We start from the raw sequence: 27,981 nt of genomic DNA on the forward strand, positions 1-27,981 counted from the left end.
CCATAACTCAGTGATCCGGGCCGTTAATCTTATAATCCCTAACAAAAATAGATGATTAGTAAAAAGCCTCCCAGATTGGAAGATGGTATTCCAATCTTTGGCACTTTCATATTGAATTCAGATGGTTGCCGTAGTTTCTTCTCGACTGCCTATTTTTGGGCCACTGATCAAAGGTTAAATTTCTCCCATCAGCAAGAACACATGAGGAATTCGCCGTCTTTAGATATGTTGAACAATCCTAACCTTTGATTCGATATTTTTCATTTCTAACCGTCCGATGGTATCCAGACTTCTAATATTTCGCCGATGCTGATAGTTTGGACAGTTTAGTTGGAGTTATTCATATGCCACACGTGACCAATTTCTCGGTAATATGTAACTGCTCGTGTATCATCCATCACACCGCCAGAGTGTCAAAGTATTTCCCTGCCAATGTTCCAGCAAAACCAAAATACGGACACCGCCCTTCTCGTGGCCCACGGTTCCCACGTTTCATCCATCCCACCTTTTCCCGGAGCTTCCGTCCAACCTCAGCATTCCAGCAATCAAAACCAGCGGCATTGTCGTATTTCTGTACAAAGCGAAGGGCATACGTAATCCGCATATCTCCATCAGCCTCACGTGGACGGAAATCATTCCAGCAGCTATAAATACCAGCTGCCTCTTACCGACCTCCATTTCTCTTCTTCTTCAGTCAGACGCAGCTGCCCTTTGTCTCAGACGCGTAGGTAGAGAGACCGTCTGGTGAGAGGATCTCTTTCCATATTTTCTTCACGTTTTCTCGATTCCCTTTTTCCAATTTGCTGACAGAGAAGGAGAGAGAGAGAGGGAGAGAGAGAGGGGATCGAAGAAAATGACTAGATTGCCCCTCAACGTCTCGGCGATCGAACTCACCTCCGCGTTCGACTGGTGGCACGTGATCAACGAGTCGACTCAGTGGCAGGACGGGATCTTCTTCTTTCTTTGTGCTGCCTACGCTCTCGTCTCCTCTGTCGCTCTGGTATACTCTCTCTCGCTCGCTTTCTCAATATATCTTTTTAGGGTTTTGATTCGTCTGTTCTAGATTTTGGTTGTTTGGATTGATTTTGCAGCTCAAATTCGTTATGTATGGAAGTTATAAGGTAGTGTATGGATGTACCTGAAAATCGTGATTGGATACAATATCCATGATGGTTTTTGGAGGAAAATCCGAGAAAGCAATCCACAGAACTTGCATTTTCGCCCCAAATATCAGTATGGGAAACTCTGAGAGTTATCTGGCTGGAGATTTGGAGTGATCATGTCCCGTCAGCTGCGGAAATTGGAACCCCCAAATGGATCCTAAGAATTTTCAGTGTTTTCAGCTATTGATTTATTGAAATCGTGATGTATTAGGGATAATTGTGATGTATTAGGGGTCGTTTGGATGCCTGTAAATGGTTAAAGTTGTAAATGATTTACCAGCCTGTCCTGTCTGGCTTTAAGCTGTAAATGATTGTCTGTGTCTGGATAGCCTGTAAAATATTTTAAGGCCTGTAAATGGAGAGCCAATCTTTCCATTTATAGCCGTTAGGCTGTAAATGGAGAGCCTGTAAATTAAATCCGACCTTTTTGCCTGTAAACGAGATGGGGGTAAATGCTGTAAATCATTTACAAAAGGCCATCCAAACATATAGTGGAAATGATTTACCTGTAAATTATTGACAACTTGGCCCATTTACAGGCGCATCCAAACGACCCCTTAAGAAGTTGGGGGCTTTTATTATTATTTATTAATTTATTTTTTTAAGACACAGGGTGTCCCCACCTCTTTTTTGAAGTGAGACTAATCCCTGCGGATACACGCAATCACCCACAACCACGTGTATCGGGTAAAGCCAAGGAGGGGAATCGAACCCTCACCTATAGTGGTTCTGATTTTTAAATCCTTTTGACCTGTTGTCTGGTTCTGTGCTTTCTGTGAGAAGAATGTTCTGTACAGGTGGGGCCTACCTTTCAGTGATCCGAAAGTTCAGCTGGTGGGCCCTACCACAGACTAGCTCGCCGTGAAAATCATGCCCTTGTCAGACTAACCTAGCTGTCTGATTGTCAGCCTGCACATAAACGGTTAGAAATGGAACTCATGCCAATTGTCCACATCAAGATGGGAATCATCCAACTATCAAATGGATTTGATTCATTGATGGGGGAGATTTTTTATCCATTTGTCATCCATGGTGGGTCACAAAGATCATTTAAAGGTGGACACCACTTGTATGGATTGCTGAATTTCATTTATTTCACAGAATTTATATGCTGTGTTTCTTTTATGATGTTCAGGTGCAACTAATCCGAATTGAATTGCGAGTGCCGGAGTATGGCTGGACTACACAGAAGGTTTTCCATCTCATGAACTTCATTGTGAATGGAGGTGATTTGGAGTTTCTTGATTGAGTTTGGTGGTTGCATCTCTTTCTATTGTTCTTTAATCGTGGATCTCTCTCGCAGTACGTGCCATTGTGTTTGGATTTCACAAGCAAGTATTCTTTTTGACGCCCAAGGTAAGTAATTGCAGTTGCAGTGATTAAGTTTTCATGAAGTGAATATCCAAAATTGGTTCAATTCCACTTTATTCAAAGTGAATGGTCACTCCCAAATTTTGAGCTATTCTATTTTAAGTTGGAATGTAATCAAGACACTTGAAAACAGTTTTGTCTATATATATATATGTAATCTAGGCTCGAACTGGAGACCATGACATTGAAACACACCGTCTACCATTGAGCTACAGACTCAAACCCGGTTTGTCTTTTATAATTGGAAGGATATCGTGATTAATCACTTTCAATTTGTTGCATCTTAATATTGCAATTGAAATACATTTATATATCCTAATGTGAACATAGCCGTGCATCCAATCAATATTGCCTGTTGAGAAACTTGTAATACTTTTTTCCTTTTTGTGACCCATGTTATTTATCATGTATGCCATTGAAAGTCCACACTTCAGAGAGAATTTTTTTTTTTTTTTTGGTGGCAAGGAGTGGAAGATAAAGGAAAGTTCCACCTTTTAGAATGGGATGAGGTGTGTAAGTCCTACAAGGAGGGAGGTGCCGGCATAAAAAAGCTAGGCGATATGAATAACGATCTTTTGGGAAATGGATTTGGAAGTTTGGCACGGAAGATGGGGCACTTTGGAAGGATATAATCACCTCTAAGTACGGGCTCGGCTAAGGTGGATGGTTTACGAAAGAGTCATCTATTTATAGGGCATCTTATCTATGGAGAGGGATTGCCTCGGTTAGAGGAGGTTTTGGTCATAGGGTGCGCTTTGTGATTGGGGATGGTGGAAATTCACACTTTTGGAAAGACTCGTGGATCAAAGAGGAAATTTTGTAATTGCTCTTCCTGCGGATCGCAAGACTATCAATGGACTGAAATGTGCTTGTACGTAGGTGGTGTTTCTCTCGCAATGGGAATAATGTGGTTTAGACTCCTTGCCGCCTCTTTCTGACGGATGAAGAGGTGGGGGAATTGAGCTCCCTTTTGGACCAACTTAGATTCTGCTACCCAATTGAAGGTGATAGGGATAAGATGTGTTGGCAATTAGAGAGCTTAAGGCGGTTCTTTGTCCGCTACTACTATAAATTATACAAGATCGTGGCAGCGTTCAATGTGCTCATCAGCGCCTAACCTAGAGATGCAGATCATCCAAGGCACATTAGCATGGCGTACTCCCCTTGTTTGAACCGGAGTTTGAAACCAAACTTCTCCTCAAGAGGATAGATGAGGCGATTCAGGGGGTAATCTCCAGTGGTGCAGTGGGTACCAAGTTTCTATGGTCCTATGGGGCATTTGCTTGGTTGGTTGGTCGAGGCAAGGTTTTAATGTTGGATAATCTTCAGAAAAAGGGGGATGGTCCTTCCAAACGTATGTCTCATATGCATGGCTGATTCAGAATCTGTCAATCATCTATTTATTCTATGGGAAATGTTCTATTAAGGGGGATGGTCCTTCCAAAGTAGTGGCATTTGTTTGGTTGGTTGGTCGAGGCAAGGTTTTAACGTTGGATAATCTTCAGAAAAGGGGGATGGTCCTTCCAAACGTATGTCTCATATGCATGGTTGATTTGGAATCTGTCAATCATTTATTTATTATTTGCCCGGTAGCAAACTTCATTTAGAATGCAACCCTATCATTGTTCCAAGTCTAATGGGCTTGCCCTAACTCCATGGAAATCCTCCTTCTGTCATGGCATGAGATTCAACTTCCTGCAAACCTCAAGTTACCATGGCGATTGTTTCTTCTAGCGGGGCTATGGGCTATTATTTGGGAGGAGAGGAATTGACAAGGTGTATTGTTGCAGTAATGGTGCCCATTGTTACCAATACGGTTATGGGCCCTATCGCTTGGCACGACCTCATAACTGCTGATATGCCCCCTGTAACGGTCAGATTATTATTATTTTTTTAAAAATAAATTTTTTTAATTTTTTTTTGTTCTAAATTTTTTTTCGAAAAACTATCAATTAAATCCTGAAAATTCTAAATATTCCAAATATGCATTCATTTATAATTTTGAACGTGTTATGGTGGTGTAACGGTCCACTCTTTGGTAAGAAAGCTGTATCTGGTGGTTTGATGAATTTATGAACCTAACAGCCTAGAATTGACTGCAAAACTCATAGATTTGATTTTCTAATTATCTAATACCAATAATAGATATATTAGAATGAATTTAATATCAAAATATCTTACACGTGTAGGTGGTTGCTATTATTTTTCATAATTTATTCTGCAATTCTACATTACATACCTGTCCTTGAGGAGTGTCAGGCGAGGACTTTCATAAATTACAATGTTTATTTTATTCTATTTAAAGTCTTGAACGTGCCAGAGATTTCTCATCTCTTGTAATTCCCATCATGTGATCCTCAAGATATAAAAAGAAAAAAAAAAAAATAGTAGTGTCTGATTTACTCCCCTGCAACTAGGGGTGTACATCGAGTCTAACCGAGTCGAGCTGGCCTCAGCTTGACTCGGCTCGGCCACTAGCTGACCTCAGCTCGAACTCGGCTTGGCTCGGTCCTCGAGCCTGACTGGCCAGCTCGGCTCGGTTCGGTCAGCAGCTCTGGCCGAGTTCGCCATTGAGGCATTTCCACAAACACCTGGACTGCACCTTCAAAATCCCTCTATATGTGAAACAAAAGCAATGATTTTACAGGTATTTTATCAAACACCTTCTAAGCAACGTAAAAACCAAGAAAAATCAAGAAAAAAAGGGTATTTGTTTCATGTACATACCTTCCTTGCCACCAGCCACACTTCGTTGAGTCATTTTATCAAACACTTGGTGAGCAACATCAATGGCAAAGTAATCGAGTCACCGAACTGGTTCGATCCGAGTTCGATTCGAGCTGGATTCGATCCGAGTCGAGTTGAGCTAGGGCCTGCTCGAACTCGGCTCGAACTCATTTTCGAGCTCAAAAAATCAGCTCGAACTCAGCTTCAAACCGAGTCAAATCGAGCTTTTTCGAGTCGAGTCGAGCGAGCTAACCGAGCTAGCTCGGTTCGTGTACACCCCTACCTACAACTTGATTGAGGACTACTTGATTCGTTGTCAGGGGAGTTATTTTAAGCACAAGTTCAACAGTGTCAAGTGTGCGCTTGGTGAATGTGTGGGTAATGGGTATATAAATATTATCTTAAATGTAAATAATGTTTTAAAAAAATATACTTACCTTAATAAAACTCTCGAGTCACCACCAAAATGAAAATTTGCTTTGTTGTAGTTGCTTGATCTCTATGTCCTCGTCATCATCTAGCTACGGTTGTGGAGTAGGTGCTGCATATCCATAATATCCTGTGCCCGAGGGAAAGATCAGCTCAACAAAACCAGAGGACGACTGATCCTGACTAGGCAACGTAACTGATTTGGTACACCCCGGGAATGGGAGATGCTTTAGGAATTCGAGTCATTCTCTGGGAAATGTTCTGTTAAAGGCAAAAGGCCTGGTTATTGAATGTGCCTCAAGCTTAAAAGGGGACTTCGATTATTCTTTTCGCATGTAATTATTTTGGGTGGCTGGCTGTCTATGCTCTGTACAGTTTGCCTTTCGGCTTTTTGTTTATAATATACATTTTTGTTACCTTTCAAAAAAGAACACCCAGATCCATAGCTCAACTGGCAGACTGAGTGGAGATGCCTCGTTTCAACACTTGAGGTCTTGGTATTGATCCCTAGTGGGGGTGGCTAACATGGAGTGTGTACTGACATGGGTGTGTACTAACAAGCTAACCTGAAAAGGTGTTTATCATCAACAATGATAAACTCCAATTCTGAGTTTACGTAACAAACTGCTAACTCTGTCTTTACTTAATAAACTGATTGGTGTATTGGTGATTTCCATCTGCTGCAGCCTTTATGCAACTCTTACGAACTACTTTGTGTATTGTTCATTGTTGGTGGAAGAAAAATATTTTGTTCTGCTGTTTAACTAGTTGCTGAAGGATAATGGAATTGCACTAGGTTAGCTAAAACATCTTGGCTTATTATAATAGCTTCTGTTTTTTTTTTTTTTTTTTGAACCAGGTATTTACTTTGGTGTTATTGGAACTTCCTGGGGTTTTATTTTTCTCTACTTACACGCTCCTTGTCCTATTTTGGGCAGAGATATATCATCAGGCAAGTATCAACATGGTTCCACTTTCTCCTTTTCAACTTGGTGTGACGATCATGTTCAATCATATGGCTACTTCAAGATATTTCTTCCTGAATTCTTGTTTTGTACTTTTTACCAGGCAAGAAGTCTTCCAACAGATAAGCTCAAGATTGTATATATTTCAGTTAATGGTGGAATATATTTTATACAGGTGTGCTCTCTTTGATTTAATAGTACTTCTCCCTTTACCACCCATGAGGTGACAAACTTCTATCAATCGTTCAGTTCACTACCTGTCTGGAATATTATGTTGTTGGAGCCGGAGAGCAGCTGAATCTACTTGAACATATGCACTATATTTAACTCATAATAGTCAGACTGGAGCTGCTTGCCTCCTCTTTCCAAGCTACTTTGGAATGTGCAATTGACATGAAGTATCATTTGAGAGCCATCTTGTGTTATGCTCTTTTTTTTTTCCAGCATAATTTAAATGAAAAAAACACTATTTTGTGGATTGTTTCTTCTTCGTTTGCATACAATTCTATGCTTAATTTCTGTTCTCTGCCTTTCAGTGAAAGAATATATCCTCTTGTTCTCTTTTGGTTTTCACCAGGCTAGCTCCATAGAATTTTTCCATTTCGTGCTGCCTCTTAATATCCATCATTTCCTCATTCCATGGTTTGCACCATTATCGACTACACTATGATCTGCTTGGAAATTTTCAAGTAGAAGAGAAAGTAAATTGTAGGATGGCTATTCTAGCAATTTGGTGGTCCGTTTGGGAAGAAAGAGACGGGAGATGCTTTACTGATTCTTCCAATTCTGCTCAGGTGGTTGCGTCCAGGGCCAAGCGCAGTCTAATTGAGTGGGTCTCCATTGATGACAAGCTCAGAGATTGTGATCTGCTGTTCTTGGGAACTTAGTTTTTTTTTTTTTTCTGGGTTTCCTTTTTCTCTGTCTTTCTCTGACTTTGGGTTTTGTTGTTTTTGGGGTTTTTTCTCCAATCCTTTTTGTTTTTGTTTCTTTTGTTTCTTTTCTGCTTTTCTTTTCTTTCTTGCTGTCTGCTATCTCAGCAGGCTTGTTTTGTTCCCTCTCTTTTGTTCTTTTCTTCTGTCTTAATTGAAGTGCGTTATCTTTCAAAAAAAAAAAGAAGTAGAAGAGAAAGTAAATTGTTGATAACCGACAATTCTCAGCAGGGGAACAGAATCATGTCTAGCAATTTAAGTATTATGGGTACTGCACTACTGCTACAGTTTGCAATTTCTTCTATAAATGCTTATGCACAGCTTCTGGCATCAGGTCTGTATTTGGATATACCTGTGGATAAATGACAACAGTGTTCTGGAGTTAATTGGAAACATATTTATTGCAGGTTAGGCTCACTAATCTTCCTTCTAATCTCTCTCTCATGCAGTTGTATGCAAACCATTAGCCTCTCGATTCTTATAGTTGAAATTCACTACTTGTCATTTTGAATATAGATTATAAGAATCTCAGCGCTCATTTTAGTGTTTTGTGTTTTTTCTCTGCTGAAATTTGCTTGCTATTCTTTTCCAGTTGTATCATTCATTGCAGCGCTTGGTTTCCTTTCATACGGAGGAAGGTGAATTTTATCTTCCTTTCAATAGTGTAACTAGAAACATGTTCTTCACTGCAAGCATTCTCGTTATTCTATTCCATGCATGTGGCTTCCTTCTGATTAGATTTGTGCTCAATTTCACAGACTGTTTTTCATGCTGAGGCGATTCCCTATTGAGTCAAAAGGGCGGCGGAAGAAACTTCATGAGGTCTGCCCTCTTCGCCTTGGTTAGCTCATTAGATTGGAAAACATTTGCTTCTGCAAGAAATGAGGAACAACAAGAACTGCATGATAAATATTGGGAGAAACGAAAGAATTTTGCTTGTTACTTGTTTCCCCCACATTTCCAACAAATTTCCTCTACATCTGTGTCATGTGTCCCATGTTTTGGGGAAAGAATCATATTCATTCGCCAGAAAATGGGTTCCCCGACTTTGAAACAGTTGCACCTGCATGCATATTTTTCTGCATACAGGGGTTGTTCATTTTGTTGTCGTTACGGGCCATTTGTGGATTCATCTTTTTTAGAGTTACTATTTAGTATTTACTTAAAAGTACTAAGAAAAGACATTCACTGGTCCAAACTATTTTTAGCTTAAAAAGGGGATCTGCATTGCCAGTCCATGTTGATATTCTGTGAGCCTGTCACATGTTTAGAGCTTATAGGTCGACCCCAAAGAATGCCATTAGAGCTTATAGGTTGACCCCAAATAATGCCATCATGCGTAATATTTTAGGTTAGATGATATCACTCATCCATTTATTTCTAGTCCTTGTAACATTGCAATTAGAACAAGATTTTCTGACAGGTGAATCTTCTGCAGGTTGGATCTGTTACGGCGATATGTTTCACCTGCTTTCTGATAAGATGCATTGTGGTGAGTGCTCTGACTTTGGAAAGTGTAAGCAAAGTTACCATTTATTGGGGTAGAGTGTTAACTTTTTGCAAGAACTCTTCTATTGAGGACAGACTGGAAAGGGAAATCTCAGTGGAATTTAAGTAATATAAAGCTCTTTTGATAATAATCGTGTCAGAATGGGAAAATAGGAGATTCTTATACAATAATTTGGTGAAGGGAATTTTATGAATCTGCAAAATTATTTCTCTTGAAAATGGGTGGTGGCTAGACTATCCTTTCACAAATCTCATACGGCAATATAATTTTTTAGCTGAATAATCATAAATTGTGTCTTGGAATAGGGTGGTTGCTAGATAGTTTCAATCTGAAATTAGTATAAGTATGTCAAAACAGTCAATGGAGGTGGGATTTGAGTTTGTCATGCATAGTTTTAAGTTTGTGAAAACAGTCTCCGAAGGTGGGAGTTGAGTTTGCTATGCATATCATTACTAATCGTAGTTCATCAGTATGCATTATTTCCCACATTATAGATCAATCAATTTTGTGATTTTCTCTGGTCTTGATATCAAGAGCAAGGCTTAAAAACTTGGGACTTTTGTTTAGTTGAGTATTTTTTTCTTCTTCTTTGAGCCTCGACTGAATCATGACCAAGTCAGAGTTTTTTTTTTTCCCCTTTCAAGTCTGGACTATACGATCAATCGAGATGGGATATGCTGTAGACCTTAAGGGTCTGTTTGGGCGGTGGGATTAGAAGGGATTAGGTGGGATGGGATTCAAAAAACACAATTATTACCCAGGGCAGGGATTGTCCCCTAATACCATGGGATAAAATTAATGCCATGATTTGTTGATAATATGGTGGTATATTGAATGAATATACCCACCATCATTTGAAATTACTAAGAATAATACACGTGTTATACCTAAACTGTTAATTGTTTTGTAACCTCATTTTATGGCATCGGCCTAAAAATGAGGTAGATCCAAAACTTATGTGGCCCCAAAGAAGTTTTCAATGGTAAATATTCAATCCCTGTTGCTTTCTATGGTGGGGTCCACTTGAGCTTTAGATTTACCTGATTTTTTGGCCCATGCATTAAAATAATCTCGATAAATGGGTGGACGGTGTGGATATAGCCCACACATCATGGTGGGACCTACACAACTTGCTAAACATTGAGTGAAATTGGCACAGGACCCAATGCAATTCCATTTAATGTAACTCCAAGCTTTCCCATTCTTCCCAAACATGGAGTGGAATTGGCACAGGACCACATGAATCCCATCCCTCCTAATCCCTTCTAATCCCACTGCCCAAACAGACCCTAAAGTTATACGTTAGACCTTTGATCTGAATTTTCAAATTCGAAGTTGTTTCTTTAAAATCTGAGGGCAGCATGCATTTTTTAATTTTATTTGAGGAACCATACTTAAAAAAAAAAACTTTTGCAAAACCTTCAATTTAATTTCCATCCCTTGGTTTCTTCTATTTGGCCTGATCTATGGTATAATGTTATCCTTTCTCAGGATACGCTCTCATTCCAGTTGATCACTGCATATTTTGTGAAATTCACGATCATTTCATTCAATCCTCTTAAGTTGGGATTAAGTTATCATTAAAACTCCTTTTATTCTGAATATTCATGATTCTGATTATGCTCTGATTGTAGGATATGCATTTCCATATTCATTTGATCTTTTGCATTCATGTAAAAATATCATTGGACAATTTTACTCTTGGAGATCTGTGTAACCATTACCTCATATGATATACACACTTGGAATTGATCTGCATGTACGGTTCTTGTGGCAACCCTACTGGTTGATTTGATAATGCATTGGTAACTTTTTCCTAGTACATGAAAAAGCTTCTTGTTGCTACTATGTCTGTTTGAGTTGATAATGCAAAGGAAAGCATTTTCCTTAGACACAAAAGCGCTTCTCTCATGTCCAACAATTTGAATTGGGAACCTAAAATGCCATTTAAAATGGAATATGGATGATCATTTCCACACTGGTATCTAGAAATTTCTTTAAACAATAGACATGCAACACTTTCATGTGCATGTTTGCATAAGGAGAGTGGTAGGGGGTTGCTATAATTCCTATTAACTTAATAGCCTTGTAGGTGAAAAGCTCTAATGACCATCATAAATGGACCTAAAAATAAAAGGGTTATGGTGGACTTTAGAATGCCATTGTGTTGATTTGTAATCTGTGAAACAAAGAGAGCAATCAATAGAACTTTGCGTGGGGGGCAAATTTTTTTTTTTTTTTGAATAGAACTTTGTGTTAATCAACACTCCTTAATATGGAAATACCACTAATCTCTTTCTGCATGTAATAATATGGAATTAGTAAGGGTGATAGAGTCACGTCTTATCCATGTCCAATGTCAGGACATGAGGGATTATCAGCTACCATCCGTTGAGAATGGAACAACCAATTTAAACACATCTTTTCTGCTCTTTACGATATATAATTGGAGGATTTATGACCACACCCCAGGTATCAATCTGTGTCAATTGGGCTTGCAAATAATACCAGATTTTAAGAGGAAGCTTGAGCACAGGTTTGTCAGTGGTACCCTGTTCCATGGGTACTGCCTCGATTTAAACGGATCCATGTCTGAAAATTGGGCCCAATTAATAATCGGGCTGGATTCGAGGGAGGGATGTAGGGAGCAATTTGTCATGTGTGAATGACATCCGACCTGTCCAATAGGTTGCCCCCATTGCGAAGATCACCGAGCACAAAAATAAGGTCGATCCACTCTTGAGGTCAGCGACTTGTGTACTTTTGATTGTTTTCTATGGTGTGGTCCACATGGTGAGTGGAATGGCTTGATTCTTGCATCATGTTCTTTGTGGTGGCCCGACCTTATGGACAGGTTGGATGTTGTACGCATCTGACACGATGAGACTTATGAGCTAGTTAGATGACAACTTTATTGTTAAACTAGCTGCTGTTAGACCTGATATGTACACATGTAGGCATGGATTGTGTATGTGTGCGTGCATGACTGCTTAGGGCAATCCAACAATCTATGCTTGAGTAGCTCCTACCACTCTCCTGCCTACCGTACTTGAGCCAAAAACTTGCTTCTTGCTATAAGTGTGTTATGTATTTATGTGTGTCCTAGCTTAGGACGATCCAATAATCTAAGGTTGGAGTGGCTCATACTGCTCCTGTTCTCCACTCTCGAGCTATAATGTCCTTCTTTCTATATATATATATATTCATATCTACCCAAAGCCCTAATTTCATTCTCACTCATCTCATCTCTGACATCCCCTCTCTCCCATTCATAATTGATCTTGTCGAATACTCATCCTTTCCATTGGCCAACCATACTCTCATCACCACCAAAGAATTGAAGAGGTTTCTTCATCTACCCTATATAGTAATCCTGTAGACACTCATCTCCTCTGCTGCCTCTCTCATCCCCAGTCAATCACGTTGACTACCTATCCTTGTTGGTAGGCGGCTGTACTCTCATCTTAACCGGCGAATCAAATAATCAAATAGGCATTTTCTTCATAATACTACCATCTCCACTAACAACAGCTATTATTGCTGCTCCTGCCTTTTCTTTTGCTTCCTTTTTCATCCTGTTTTTCCTGCTGCTCCTGCTCCTCTTCTCCTTGTCTTCTTTTGCTCCCCTCACATGTTGTAGCCTTTGGATATTACAACGGGGAACACGTAAATGCTCACCAAGCAATTTGTCAGTGGCTGTTTTTTTGGGCAAGCTTATGTGCATGTGGTAGTTGTTAGATATACTGACATGGTAATAACCCCGTGTTCCTCCTCTTTGTGTGATTTTTTGGTGGGTTATCTTTCCAGGCAATCTTATGTGCATATTGTAGTCTTTGGTTGTTCCTACTGGTAGAAGTTTCAATGTCCTAATGCGATTTTTCAATGGGTGATATTTTAGAAAATCTGATGTGCACGTTTTAGTCTTTGGATGCTTGCAAAGTCACACCATCAAATGGATATTTCGACTGTCTATAGCCCCGTGTTAGTAAAAGAAATTCAAGTGATAGAAATGCGTAGCCTGAATCATAGATTATGTTGTCCTTAAGATAGTAAATGCCCCTACACCAGGTAAACTGCCATTACAAAGTGTTTCAACAAGTCTGCCTTCGGGACAACCAGTTCTAAAACTGTTGCTACACGGGGCAGGGGGAGACTGCCATGTCATCCAACTGTACACAACTACCACATTGGCGCCATGTTATATAATGGTCGACGCAGAGACAACCCGTTGATTGAGTCTTCTTTCTTAGTCATGTTGAGCTGCGGGTTAAGCCATGGCTTGACCTTAGGCTAATGTAGGTTTGACAAAACTTTTAAGACTGATAAATTCTAATCCTCTAAGGCTCCTTGTTTCGTCGCGAATGTGCTAAGTGCTAAGTGTGCCGATTAAGGCGCCCAAGCAACCCTACAACCTGCAACCCATGCTCCGCGCGCACACATAGATTATGTGAATGGTGCTCGTAGCTAGAACCCTCGATGTGGTAAAACCAAGGTGTGCAAAAACGGTTACGTATCGGCTGTAATGGCCGATACCGTTACATGTTACGGGTATGAAATGGGGGTATCCTGAAATTGTGCTGATGGAGAAGGGAAAAGAGAAGTAAAAAAGAAAAAAACTTACCTCTTCTTCTTCTTCTTCTTCTTCTGCTTATGTTGCAACTGCTGCGGTGACTGTTGTAGCTGCTGCGATGGCTGTGGGGGCTGCTGCAGCTGCTGACAACTCACTCTCTCTCTCTCTCTCTCTCTCTCTCTCTCTCTCTCTCTCCTCTTTAAATTAGAAGGCTGCTTGGCCTTCTCATGTCCATTTTTTTTACTCCAGCGGTCTATGATGTGATGCACTTGCATTGTTACATGGGGCCCACCTTAATATATGTGCTGTATATCGACGTCGTCCATAGTTTTTCTAGATCATTTTAGGGCATGGTCCCTAAAATGAAGTAGATCCAAATCTCAAGTGGACCACACAGTAGGGTTTGAGTGCTCACCATTAAAAACTTCCTAGGGCCCACTATAATGTTTATTTGCCATCTAACCTGTTGGTAAGGTCATACAGACCTGGATTAGGGGAGAACAGAAATATCAGGTTGATCGAAAACTTTCATGGCCCACAAGAAGCTTTTAATGGTGGCTGTTCAATCACCATTGTTGCTTGTGGTGTGGTTCACCTGAGATTTGGATCTGCCTCATTTTTGGGATCATGCCTTAAAATGAGCTGCTAAAACAGATGGGCAACATGGATATACAACACATACATCGAGGTGGGCCCCGTGTTGAGGGCATCACCCAATCGAATCGCGTAGGTCGTGGCAAAGTTTTGTGGGCCCCATTGTGATGTATGTGTTCTATCCACACCGTCCATCTATTTTTCTAGATTATTTTAGTGCATGAGCCCAAAAACGAGGCAAATCCATAGCTCAAGTGGACCACACCACAGAAAAAGAAAGCCTACCATTGAAAACTTCTTGGGGTCCACGAAAGTTTTGGATCAAGTTGATATTTGTGTTTTCCCCTGATATAGGTCCATGTGACCTTATGAACATGGTGGGCCTTGGGAAGGTTTCAACAATAGGCATCATTGTCCCCACTGTGGTCCACTTGAGCTCTGGATTTGCCTCATTTTTGGGCTCATGCCCTAAAATTATTTGGTAAAATGGATGGATGGTGTGGATATAACAAATACCTCACGGTTGGGCCCTTAAAGCATTGCCCCGTCAACACACCATTGAGGTTGGTGGTATGCTACACTACGCAATCTGAGTCCCACCTAATTCAGGCCCTAAAAAATTGTCCACAAGGCATATATTAATTCAAAATTAACCAATTAGTTTATGGACCATTGTTGCTAAATCAAATTGTTTGAACAATTTTAACCGTTAACTTGTGGACACTTATTTTTTGAAATAAGAACATTTGATGTTTTCATTTGTCACCATCTAATAAATGTCCACCAATCCATTAGTGGGATAAGTGCCAATAAATTGGATGAATTTGAAGCTGCTTTGTGACATCGAGTAGTCCCCCAAATTGGCGACACTGTACATTTGAATTTAATTTCAAAATTTTCTTAAGATTTATTAGGAGAAATGATATCAAATTGTTATATACAAAAATTACATCAGGGTGTTGCCTCTATGCTAGAATCAGTCGGGGAGGCCCGAGAGGGTGTGTTGCCAATATCCACAAAGAAAGCCCTCTTCCACACATTACCGGCGGATGCGGCAAAATCTCCTTCCTCCTCGTCTCCCCCTCTACTTGGAAGAGAAACAATTTTGATTCCAAAAGCTTCTTACAACCTTCCAAGCATAGCATTTATGGAACAACCCAAGCCTCTAACTAATATTGGTTATTAGCAGTGTTCGAAATATCGATACTATGGGCCGATATTATCGTTATCGCACCATTGCGAGACGAAACTCCTCCGATAAAACCCGGAAGATACCAAAAATCCAAAACTTCAGATATCGCATGATATTATCGTCGATATCGTGCAATATATCGTCGAAAGATACCAAGTAAAAAAAAAAAAACACCAAATATCGTCCGGGACAGTGTCATTATCCAAAAAAAAAATTTGGAAAAATTAAAAAAATATATAGAGAAACTTTCAACAGGTGGATTTCGATACCTGTACAAGAGATTTTTATGATCGGAAGCTTCCCTTTGGTGGGCCATTCGAATCAAAGCGTCGTCCGTAGGTTAGTGCAAACAAAATCTCCGATTTGGAAGAGAAATCCATCAAAATCTGGAGAAATCCAGGTATTTGGGCGAAATTCGGCGAAATCCTTGCTGAAATCCTCACTGAAATCCTCGCCAAAATCCGAAGATCTGTGAGATTTTGGAGAGATTTTAGGGTTCCAAAAGGCCGGAACCCTCTCTACTTAGAAAAAAAAGGCGTCCGATCCCCTTTTTTTTTAATGGAAATCGAGGTGGCAGGTGTACCGCACACCACCGAGTTGACTGGTGTGTTGATGTCACCAAGTTCTGTGGGTCCCATCATAAGGTATGTGTTATATCCAAACCGTTCGTCCATTTGGCAAGCTCGTCGTAAGCCTTGAGCCGAAAAATAAGACAGATCCAAAGATCAAGTGGACCACACTGCAAACAGGAGTGGGAGATTAAATGTTTACCATTGAAACTCTTTTGGGGTCACAGGAGGTTTGGATCAATATGATATTTGTTTTTCCTCTTCATCTAGGTCTGTGTGACCTAATGAACAGGTTGGATGGAAAATAAACATTATAGTGGGCCCTACGAATATTTTAACGGTGAGAATCAGCCCCACTGCTATTTGTGGTGTGGTCCAGTTGAGCTTTGAATATGACTCATTTTTGGGCTCATGATCTAAAATGATCTCTCCAAATTCATGAACGGTGTAGATATAATAAATACATTATTGTGGGGCCATGTAACTTTGAACCGTTGGTACCACTCGAGTTGCGGGAGCGTCACCTTCGTCTTCGTAGTGTGGTAGGAAGCGTGCATAGTGAGTAGTGTACTACATAAACTCTGTGGGGCCCACCATAATTCATGTATTTTATCCACTCCATCCATCCATTTTACCATATAATTTTATGATTTTTAGCCCAAAAAATAAGCATATCTAAAGCTTGAGTGGACCACACCACAGAAAATGGTGCGAATTAAATTTCTACCATTAAAAAAAAAATCCTTGGGAGCCAAAGAAGTTTTGGATCTAGCTAATATTTGTTCTTTTCCTTTATCCATATCTTTGTGATCTTTTGAAGAGGTTGGATGAATAATAAACATCACTGTGGGCCCTAAAGGAGGTTTCAACGGTGCAGATCATTATTCGTATTGTTTCCTGTGGTATGGTCCACTTGACCTTTGGATATGTTTCAAATTTGTGCTCAACCCCTAAAATGAGCCGGAAAAACACATGGACTGCATGGATAAACCATGTACATTTACGGTGGACCCAATAAGTTTACTCAGTACTATAGGAGTGGATTAGGTGAGACCCCGCCTCACCCAAGACCATACAACCGTACCGTGGGGCCCAACTTGACATGTGTATTCTGTGTCCACTCCATCCATCTGTTTTTCAGATCATTTTACAACATGATCCTAATAATTAAGAAGATCCAATTATCAGGTGGACTATACTCAAGGAAACAGTATTAGTTGAACATGGTACCATTAAAAACTTCTTAAGGTGCACGTTAATTTTTCCTATATTTTATTAGGCATCCAATCCGCTGATAACTTCACATAAGTTTGAATGAAGAGAAAAAACAATTATCAGCTTGATCCAAAACTTTCGTGGCCCACTAATGGTCAATCACCATTGTTACCTATGGTATGGTCTACCCAGTGTTCATATTATCGGCGAAAAATCGATAATATCGCCGATATTATTAGTGTCGCCGGAGTTGCGACACCGAAACTCACTTTTTTCGTTTTTCTTCCTAATATCGGTGAATATTTGGTGAATTTATCGATTTTTCATGTAAAATACAGTTGTCGACCAGAAATTGCGGCCCTGTCAAGGGATAACTGTAGCCAACAACTCCTTTTCGACAATAAAAGGGACGATAATATCGGGGGCTGTGTAAGTAAAAAAAAAAATAAAAAATCGTAAAAAAGGGGAAAAAAGAAACTTTTGGAAGTGTACCTTTAGAATAGGATCGTTGATCACGGCCCTATCAAATGATGATTCCGGCGAAGAATATGCGATATCGTAGGAATTTTTCGAGATTTTCGGGATTATAGGGTTCCCTCTCTTCTACACGAATGTTTTGCGGGAGTTTAGGGTTTTGAAACCCTTTTACTGGGAGCGGAAGTGATAATGGACGCGGATTTTTCGCAGGAATTTCCTGCGCTGGACACCTAGGTGGGGCCCACCGTGATGTTTGTGAGAAATCTACTCCGTCCATCCGTTTTCTGATATATTTTTAGCACAAGAGGCCAAAAATGATCCATATTTAATACTCAAATGGGCCTAAAATGTGAGTATTGAACGTACACAGTTGAAATATTCGTGGGGCCACAGAAGTTTTGAATTAGGCTAATATTTGTGTTTTCAGTTCATCCCAGTAGGAATGACGTTATTAACGGTATGGATGACATGTAAACATCACTTTCTACCCCAGAGAGTTTTCAACGGTAGGAATTTTCCTACCCACCTTTTCCTCTAGTGCGGCCCACTTAACTCTTGGATCCTTCGCACTTTTGGTCTCAAGTCCTAAAATGAGCTCAGAAAACAGATTTACGGTGTGGATTTCTCAAAAACATCACGTTGGGCCCCACCCAAGTTTCCAGCGTAGAAACTTCCTACGAAAGGCTTTCGCAGGAAATCCGAGTCCGCGGATTAGGTGTTACGGGTTGGTGTGGAGCGTGCGACCTCGGGTGGCGTGGATGTCACCAAGTTCCGTGGACCACACCATGATGTGTGTTATATCCACACGGTCCATCCATTTGGAGAGATTATTTTAGGTCATGAGCTAAAAAATGAGACAGATCCAAAGCTTGGGTGGACCACACCACAAAAAGCATTGGGACAATGATTCCTATCGTTGAAAACTTCCTAAGGCCCATAGTGATATTTACTTGTCATCCAAGCTGTCCATAAGATCACATAATCATCGATGAAGGAAAAAAACAAAAATTACAAGGATCCAAAACTTCTATGGCCCCTAAGAAATTTTCAATGATAGACGTTCAATTCAGACTATTCACTGCCGTGTGGTCCACTTGATCATTGGATATGCTTCGTCTTTGGAATCAAGCCCTATAATTATATGGTAAAATGGATGGACGGAGTAGATAAAGTATATAAATCACAGTGGGCCCCATAGAGTTGACTTGGTCCACTCAGCATAATAATTTACATGGTGCGCAGTGGACTTCCACGTCCAACTTGTTTAGGGTCTCTAGGGTCAGTGGCTGGGTGCTCCGTGGGGTCTTTTATGATTTGATATATTTTATCAATGCCATCCATATCTTTTGCCAGATAATTTTAGGGCATGAGCCCAAAAATGTGGCAGATTCGCATCTCAGGTGGACCACACCAAAGGAAGCAGTGGTGATTAAATACCCACCATTATAAACTTCCTAAGGCCATTGTAATGTTTTTTTTGCCATCCAACCTCTCAGGTGGTCCATTTGATCATTGGATATGCTTCATCAGAATCGAAAACACAATTATCAGCTTGATTGAAAACTTTTTGTGACACCTTAGAAGTTTTTAATGGTGGGATTCAATCGCTACTGTTTCCTTTGGTGTGGTCCACTTGAGACTTGGATCTACCTCATTTTTGGGACCATGTACTAAAATGATATGCTGAAACGGATGAATGGGGTGGATTTCTGGCATATATCATGGTGGACCCATGGAACACTATCCAGTAGCCACCTCCTTATTGGAAACACGATAAAACAGATGCATTATGGTGGGTACACAAAGTCCTTACGCTAGGACATGATTTGGCTAGTGATGTTAGCTAGATGGCTAGTGGTTGATGCTATGTGGGCTTAATCGTGATGTATTTATTTGATCCACGCTGTCCATCCATTTTTTTCACATCATTTTAGATCTTGATCCAGAACATCAAGCATATATAAATCTCGGGTGGACCACACCATAGGAAATAGTAGCGATTGAATGTCCACCATTAAAAACCTCCCAGGGTTCGTTGTAATGTTTATTTGACATCCAACCTGTTGATTAGGTCATACAGACCAATTTGACGCAAAACTTGTGGCCCTTAAGAAGTTTTTAATGGTGGGCATTTAATCAACACTATTTCCGGTGATGTGGTCCACTTGAGATTTGGATCTACCTATTTTTTGGGCTTATACCATAAAATGATATGAAAAATTGGATGGATGCGTCATTATGTCAAACAAGTGTCATATCCAAGCCATCATTACCAAGTATACCACTATATAGATTACATGTCTCAAGAAAGGTGTACTTTTTTAGTTCATTAACTTTTGCATGGCTTAATTATTATATGCTATTTGCATTTGCATTATATGAACTCATTTTGGTTACAATTGGAGTGATTTCTTACAACAGAGCAAGATTTTTGGGCCCCATTAAATGAAAACTTATTATTTAATGCATTCTTTTTGTAATTTTTTATTCATAAATATGCAAATATGTGTATTTAGGCATGTCCTGAAGTTTCACTGAAAAATTCCATCATTTTCCCCATGTTTCGCCATTTTTCTTCACATTTCCAGTTATCGGCGATATTATCGGCGATCACGATATTATATCTTTATCTCCCGTCAGCAAAACTTGTAGCGATACCGACAACTCGAACACTGGGTCTACCTAATTATTGGATCTGCTTCAATTTTTGGATAATGTCCTAAAATGATATGGAAAAACAGATGGATGGGGTGGATACTGAATATAGTTGTCTGAGTTCAATAGGACAACGCATAGCTTAGACCCTATACAAAGGAAACCTATTATGTGCACTTCTTTTTTAAGATTTTATGGTTTAAAAGTGTATATTAAGGTCTTTTTTTAATAATCCTTGAAGTTTCATTGAAAAATTCAACCATTTTCCCAATGTTTCCCCATGTTTCTCAAAAAGTTCGATAAATTATGCGATACAAACGATATATCCCATACGATAACCGATACGTATCTATATCCCAAGGATGCGATACATTGTGCGATACCGATATTTCGAACACTGGTTATTAGTGTGCTAATCACAACTAACCCTCAACTAATCAATAGTAACTCTAACAACGTTATAATTGTTAGGGTCTGGGCAAACGGCTTCAGTTGTGGGTTTGCTCCCCATAGACATGAGTTTGATTCCCCTCCCCATGGATTACTCGATGCACGTGGTTGGTGGGTGATTGTGTGATGCAGGACATGAAAATTAAACATGATATGCAAGATCTCAGGCTTTAGATTATACTAATTCAGAAACAATCACATAAAATTCTATATCCCACACAAAAGTTCAAACATTCAACCAAGGGGAATCTGTGCGGGTCCAGGCCTACACAGACTAGGGTTGGATCCGTAAAATTATGGACCAAACGATACTCAAAGGGAAGTAAAAATCATCCACACATGCACAACAATCAGTCTCTAATCCAAGGAATTCACTAATTCCAATTCAGAGAACCCTAGGGTAAGAAAATGGGCAAATAAATTGAAAGTAATGCAATTTAGGGTTAGGGTTAGGGAGAATAGGTATGAAAGGAGTAAAATAGGCGAAAATCTGAACTTGGAGATAGTCCTCCCGCGCGGATAACGGGCCAGGCCTGTCGCATGTGCGAGGGGGCGTCGAACGCGGAAAACGACTCCTTGGCTCTGGTCGGCTCGGGGAGGGCTTCAAAACCCCCAAGTTTCGTGTCGATCGGACTTGCTGTTGGTGCGTGGTGTTCCGCCGAAGTTTCATCCCTCCTGCAAGGTCAGAATCTGGAATTTTGCTGTAAAGAGGAAAATTATTGCAATAAAGGACAAATTTGAGGTGTGGAGGGTGGTAGGAGATGAAAAATAGAGATGGTAGAGGATGGGGGTGAGTCGGGATCGATGTGGCTTCGCACCACGGTAGTTAGCCCTTTAATGAAGGGAGGACTTCATACTCAATTGGATTTCCACAACGTGAGAACTCAGAGGAGTAGAAAATGCAAAATTTTTATTAAGCATTAATAATCCAAAAAAGCTACAAGGGGTGCCTATTTATAAGAAAATCCTATACCCCAAAACTCGCGTCATGTGTGCAACCTATTACTTGGTGATGAAGTAAACCAAAATAAAACTAATCAAAGAAATCTAAAGCGTTCATGATATTTTAAATAACATTTATAAGCAAAACTTAAAATATGAGATTAATCAGACTAGTGGGCCATGATCATGAGATCCCATGATGGGCTTTACTTGACTGTCGGGCCCACTCAAACGAACCAAAACTCCGTCTTCTAGCTAGGAGGCCCTCCCTGGATGTCGTCATCAATCCAGCTCGACGGCGAGGTCCTCCTTTGGGGGGGGGGGGGGGTGTGCATGTGCACCTGATGTCCCCATCATTGCATGCATATGCAGGGAATAGTCTCGCCTTAAAAAAGGTCGGGGACACCTTGTCGTCATTTAAAAAAGAAAAGAAAAGAAAAGAAGAGAGATTGACGCAAAAGTATAGTTTCCAGGTTTCTAGAGCAAAAACCAAAAACTAAATGGACGGTTTAGATTACCTTATATCAAATTAGTGAAGGAAGAGATTGTTGATGCTGTTGTTCTTCAAATCGAAGAACAAAACCTCAAGCAATATCTAGATCTCAACATTGGGCTGGGATTTAGATTTGAAGGTTGAAATCAACCCAAGAAATGGGCATCACAAGTGATGGGAGGAGGACGGATGTCTCTCTCTCTCTAGGATTTATTTATGGAGGAGGTTTAGAGTTTGTTGCTACACAAATATGGTTGTCCACCACCTTCTAAAAAAAGTATGGTAGTCCACAAACTTGTGCACTTCAGTCGCCACACATCATTGAAAGTGCACACACACCTCTTAGTGCACCCAAATGAACCATATCCGTCCATCAACGTGGTCGCTTAGTTTTGTTTATATCCCATGCCGGACAAAGGGTGAGCCACTAGTAGATCATGACCATTGGTCATCCATCAATCATGGTGTAACAATCAACAATGAAAACAAAAGATCCAACGGTTATAAACCCTCAAAAAACCATTTCAAAGCATCCGGAAGTGTGGGCCCACGAAATTAAGCTTGAAGGGTGCCGATAGACATGATTGAAGCCACTAATCATAAGTTTGTGGCAACAATGGATTTGTTGTTACATCACAAGAGGTTCCTTAACCTCCATGCATGTAGCCTATCACATCCATATGTCAACTACATAATTTGGGATCACTAGATTGTCAAAGTCATCACATCAAGACTAAGATCATCTAATGCGTTCTAAGTCAATGGATAAGTCCAAGCTAGTGCTTGATCAAGTCCAATCCTAGCATGATGGGCTTTTTGGTTACGAGACTTGACGTGATCCTCCAATATGAATATGAATGTCTGCACTCCTGTGTGGTGAAGGGCCTAAAACAAAGTTGTGAAAAGTGATCCAGTGGTGGGGATGGCTTAATGTCGGTATGTCACTAGCTTATAGGAACACATGAGATAACCACAAACAAGATCCGGGTTGTCTAATTTCTTGAAGTGGTTATGGAATTTATGATACTCAAGAACCGTAGGGCACAATTCTCTCATGACCAAAATCCAGTTGATGTGTCTTGTATTCTTTCACTAGGGCCAACCAAGAGTTAATCCAGAAGGATCGGCTAAAATCCATAAAAAGAATGTTTCCATGCACAATTATTCCAGTAACTAGAAAAGTATAAAAGTTACTAATGACCAAATTCCATTCATCATAAAAGGTCACTCATGACCAAGTTCCAATCAACATAAAAGGTTTGATTTCAAGGGCACATGATGTGGACATCACGTCACGTACACCCTTGCGTACGTATCAGAGGAGGAGGCGGGCCGCGCCGATTTTCCTGTGGCTAGGCGAGTACCCGTGATCATGCTGAAGACCCCAGGTGCAAGTGCGAGCATCTGGAAGACCCCAAATTGGGAAGATTTACATGCGCTGCTTTATGGAGTGATCCAAACCGTTGGATCGGAGGGACGCGACGATCGGGCCATTGGATCGCATGAATCACATGATCGGGCCATTGATCATTTATCGTCCACATCAATTTTAGACTTTATCATATTTTAGGATTTAATTTTTTATTATTTTATATTTGGACACATTATGAGTGTTTTAGTTGATTTTATTTAGACTAGGGTTATTTTCGTTAAAGTTCACAAGATGAGAATTTTTGTAAATTTTGAAACTTCTTGAATTTATAAAAAGAGGAGGGCATGTGATTTCCCTCTTGAATTTCGTGATAAAAAAAGAGAAAAGCTCTTGCTTTCTTCTCCCATCTTCATGCGATTTGAAGATACTTCCATCCGATTTGGAAGGAAGATTGGTACGAGGCTAATCTTCATCAAAGGAGGTGCGAGGTCTTCATCTATCCCCACACCATCTTCTCTTTTCTTCCCCTTCCAGGTATTTTTTCAAGTCTCCATTCTCCCTATCACAGATCTTCATCTTCTCCCAAACCCAACCTTCTCATACCCATCCACAATCCAAACCCTAATTGACCTCAACCCATTCATTATATCAAAACCTCTTTCTTCCATCCCTGAAAACCTAACCCTAAACTTAAAATTCCTAATTTTTATAGTTTCCCAAATTACCCAAACCCTAATTTTCACCCTAGGTTGTATTAGGTTTCTTATTTTGAAATAGACTATACCCTATGCTAATTGGATGTCCCTACATCCATTAGATCCTAGTTTCTTTTTATTTAATGATTTATGTTACGATGTTAATAGCTTAGGTCAGGATTATGCATGATTTTCTTTTGATTTTCATGATATTTGTGATGAATATAGCGATGTTTGTGTTTTTTTTGTTAAATATCTTAATTCGGTTGTTTGATCTCATATGTTACTTAGTTCATGCATCGGTCATGCATCAGCACATACTACCAACAATAATTTAGCAACTAAAAACTAACAATGAAGAGTAAATGAATAAAAATAACCCTGCAAAAAGCTCAAAATTACAAAGAACCTGAAATCCTGTCAAAATAGCGATGACCATGCAAGTGGCCCTCCCTCCTGATCTCGGTCCTCGAGATAAGTGGGGCCCGCATGGACAACATCAACTTCCAATGCGATGATATAGTTGAGGTTGCAGGCAGCGGGCGAAAGGTGAATCCGCTCATGATGCGTGGAAAGTAGGGGAAGAGTCTGATTCAAAACCGTCTGTGATAGATCACGTCGAACTGAAGCACTTAAGAAAGAAGCTGAGAATTGCAGGCTCATTCTGACACGGTTCATAAGGTCACAGCACAGACATGAACCGGTTGCTGCTACTGGTCAGGCTCATTAAATGCAAACATGGCTACTCTTTACTTGAAATCTCAATTTTGGAGTTTGAAGGGAATTTGAGCAATAATTTGTTTGACTAGAAACGTGGTAAGTTGCGTTGGTGAATTGATTTTTTTCTATGAATAACTTGATTCCAAACAAAATCTTGTTTTGGTGGTTTATCTACCTAAACCATGGTATTCAAAATCGGTTACGTAACAGCTGTAACAACCGTTACGTAATGGTAACGGTCATAACCGTTACGCGTTACAGGGTTGAGACAGCTGTAACGGCCGTTACAGAAAAACGGGCCGTAATGATCCCGTGACAATAATTTTCAAAAAATAAAAAATGGCCGTAACGGCCGATACAGGGCTGTAACGGCTGTTACGGCTTGTATCATAACAGTAACGGTGGTGGCCGTTACGGCCACCATTACCATTTTGGAACACCTTGACCTAAACCGGCAATTTATAAAGGTAGAACAAATATGTTCGCAATGAATTCATAGATAAATACACTGGTATAAGTGAAAACACTCCAGCTGAGTTTGACTGCTCATGGAAGTCATGGCTGCTTTCCCAAGCCATTGTTGTCTCTAGAGTACTTGCCAAGGTTTAGTTTATCCACCTAAACCATCCAATGTATAAAGGTTGAACAAATATGTTTGTAATGATTTTTTTTTTTTCCATAATGAATTCATAGGTAAATTACACTGGTGTAATGGTGAAAACATTCCAGCTGAGTTTGACTGAGCGTGGAAGTCATGGCTGCTTCCCCTGAGCCACTGTTGTCTCTAGAGCACTTGCCAAGGTTCCGTCCTTGAGGCAGAAAAAAAAATCATAGTTGGGAACCTTTTATTTATTTATTTAATTTTTCGACTAGTGGCTAAGATTTTATTGAAATGGAAAAAGAAAAAAGATAATGACAAAATGCACAAGAAAAGGCGTGCTTCTACAACTGAAAACTACATATTTGACGCTTGTCTACTATGGCTAAGGGTTCCTGGTTTAGTCTTTCCTTGTCTAAACAGTCGACCCTTGAATTGGCAGGGGGATGCAAATGGAAAAAAAAAGATGCCGATAACTTTGCACATGAACCGGCGGCTTCTTCGATAGTATTCACTACTCTAAAGGACGTGACCATCTTTAGCCCACCTAATTGTTTTGCTGGAAGCCTATTCGATTTTAATCTGGCTCAATTGATGCTCAATGGCCAACTTGATGTCTGGAAGAAGATCGCCTTCAGAAAAATTTGAATCCTGAATGCCCTGTGGGCCTGAGAATTCCAGCAATGGCTCACCTTTATCACTGCTGAACATTCTGCAATTCCATTGAGCCCTGGATTTCCTACTGTCTAAGTAAAGCTTGAAATCTCACATTAGGGAACAATTGCTGACAATAGGCATGGTTATACTTATTGCCTACAATAGTAGTTTGTCTTGCCTTCTTGTGATAATACATGAAAGAAAGTGTTTATTTTATTTTTTTAAAATTTTAAATTTTATTACCTTTTTTTTTTAAAAATAAAATAAAATAAAGATAAATACATGAAAGAAAGTGCTCAAGTCTAACTTGACTATTTTTGTACCCATGGTTTTGGCTGCTACTCTCTCTCTCTCTCTCTCTCAAAAAAAAAAAAAAAAAAAAGAAAAAAAAAGAGAGAGAGAAAAAAAAAGAAAAAGAAAAAGAAGAAGAAGAAGAGAGTAGGGCCTTTGGCTGCTAGCTCTGGTGTTCTGCTTATGTTGCTGTTGCTGTATGGCCTGGGAACTTTAAGGGGCTGTCAGTATGTGTTTTCTTCATGAAAAAATTATGACATATGCTGCCTTTGAGAATTTTAGAAAATATCATGTGCTGCATTTGAGAATTTTAACATATCATTGTAATTTTTTTCTTAAATATTTGAAATTCTTGGAAAGAAAATATATTATTCCTCTGATTGTCTACTATTTTGTTTATTTGTGTTGCAAAGCAATTAATTTTTTAATGACCTAAGAGGCAGGGAAGTCTGGATAGATAATGTTGGTACGGATGCGTTTAAGCATTCAATTTATGCAATTTTGTAGATTATCTTTTATTGCTCTTACTTTCAGTTGTTTCATGTACCTGACCCTTGTGGAGAAGTCCAATACAATTGTTTCCTGTTGACTACAAGTACAAACTGACACTTGGCATCAGTTGATACCATTTTACTAGATTAATCAATTGCTCATTATTTAGTATGTTCAACTTTAATTTCAAATTATGGTATAACAGAAAATTGTTTCAAGATTAAATGATGTTAAAGACGCTGAACTTGATTTTCTTCTTAAATTGTAGGTTGCAGTTTCTGCATTCGACGTGGATGCATCTCTTGATGTTATGGATCATCCCGTTCTGAACCTTATCTATTACATGGTAAGCCCCCTCCCAGCATCTGGACCAAACCATATTTCATTAGTCTGATAGAATTCTTTTTTCTGTTTGAAATTATTGGGAAAATCAGCTGGCCGAGATTCTACCTTCAGCGCTTGTCCTTTTCATTCTGCGGAAGCTCCCCCCTAAAAGAGTATCTGCTCAGTACCATCCGATCCGTTAGCTTGCACCGGCATTCTTGTCAGTTCTATTTATTTGGAACTCATTGACCCATAATGGTGTTTGCTGAAGTTTTACATGGCCGGGATTGGCGAGAGAAGCAGAGTGAAGGATCTGATATTGGTCTCTGAGTATTTATGGTGCGGCTTGTTGCCTTCCTACTTTTTTGGATGTTGTAAAATTCATTGGTGACTATATGGTCACAGAAGAGGTTTGCAGCGGCACATTTGCTTGGTCAGTTTGCATTCTCATCGATTTCATGCTTGGGGATAATTATTCGGAGGCTTAGGGTTTTGAGGTGTTGTGTACTTGTTGACAATTCATTAAGTTCTGAGAAATTAAGAATACTTCCTTTATTTAATCTTGAACTGCTTTCAATGAG

The 27,981-nt window shown here is 39.8% G+C and overlaps 1 protein-coding gene across 3 annotated transcripts; it reads left to right on the forward strand.

The window, feature by feature from the left end:
- Positions 1–595: 595 nt before the first annotated feature.
- Positions 596–27,960, forward strand: LOC131239812 (tobamovirus multiplication protein 1-like). 3 transcript variants are annotated; one of them, XM_058237690.1, is made up of 11 exons: positions 647–1,000; positions 2,299–2,389; positions 2,467–2,519; positions 6,550–6,642; positions 6,759–6,830; positions 7,919–7,991; positions 8,177–8,222; positions 8,343–8,406; positions 9,023–9,100; positions 27,345–27,422; positions 27,511–27,960. In XM_058237690.1, the coding sequence occupies exons 1-11, from the start codon at positions 854–856 to the stop codon at positions 27,601–27,603; spliced, it is 888 nt and encodes a 295-aa protein (XP_058093673.1). In that variant the 5' UTR covers positions 647–853; the 3' UTR covers positions 27,604–27,960. The 3 variants fall into 3 exon arrangements, with proteins under 3 accessions (XP_058093682.1, XP_058093673.1, XP_058093679.1); XM_058237696.1 differs by having other exon boundaries at positions 665–1,000; positions 9,023–9,076; XM_058237699.1 differs by lacking the exons at positions 2,299–2,389; positions 2,467–2,519 and having other exon boundaries at positions 596–1,000.
- The last annotated feature ends 21 nt before the right edge of the window (positions 27,961–27,981 follow it).

This window comes from Magnolia sinica, chromosome 1 (assembly GCF_029962835.1).
Source record: "Magnolia sinica isolate HGM2019 chromosome 1, MsV1, whole genome shotgun sequence".
Classification (NCBI taxonomy): domain Eukaryota; kingdom Viridiplantae; phylum Streptophyta; class Magnoliopsida; order Magnoliales; family Magnoliaceae; genus Magnolia; species Magnolia sinica.

Excerpts from the sequence above, each read along its gene's own strand:
- LOC131239812 (XM_058237690.1), top strand. The coding sequence starts at position 854 with ATGACTAGATTGCCCCTCAACGTCTCGGCGATCGAACTCACCTCCGCG. Across the intron at positions 2,520-6,549 it reads TATTCTTTTTGACGCCCAAG|GTATTTACTTTGGTGTTATT; the intron begins GTAAGTAATTGC and ends TTTTTGAACCAG. Across the intron at positions 9,101-27,344 it reads GTGCTCTGACTTTGGAAAGT|GTTGCAGTTTCTGCATTCGA; the intron begins GTAAGCAAAGTT and ends CTTAAATTGTAG.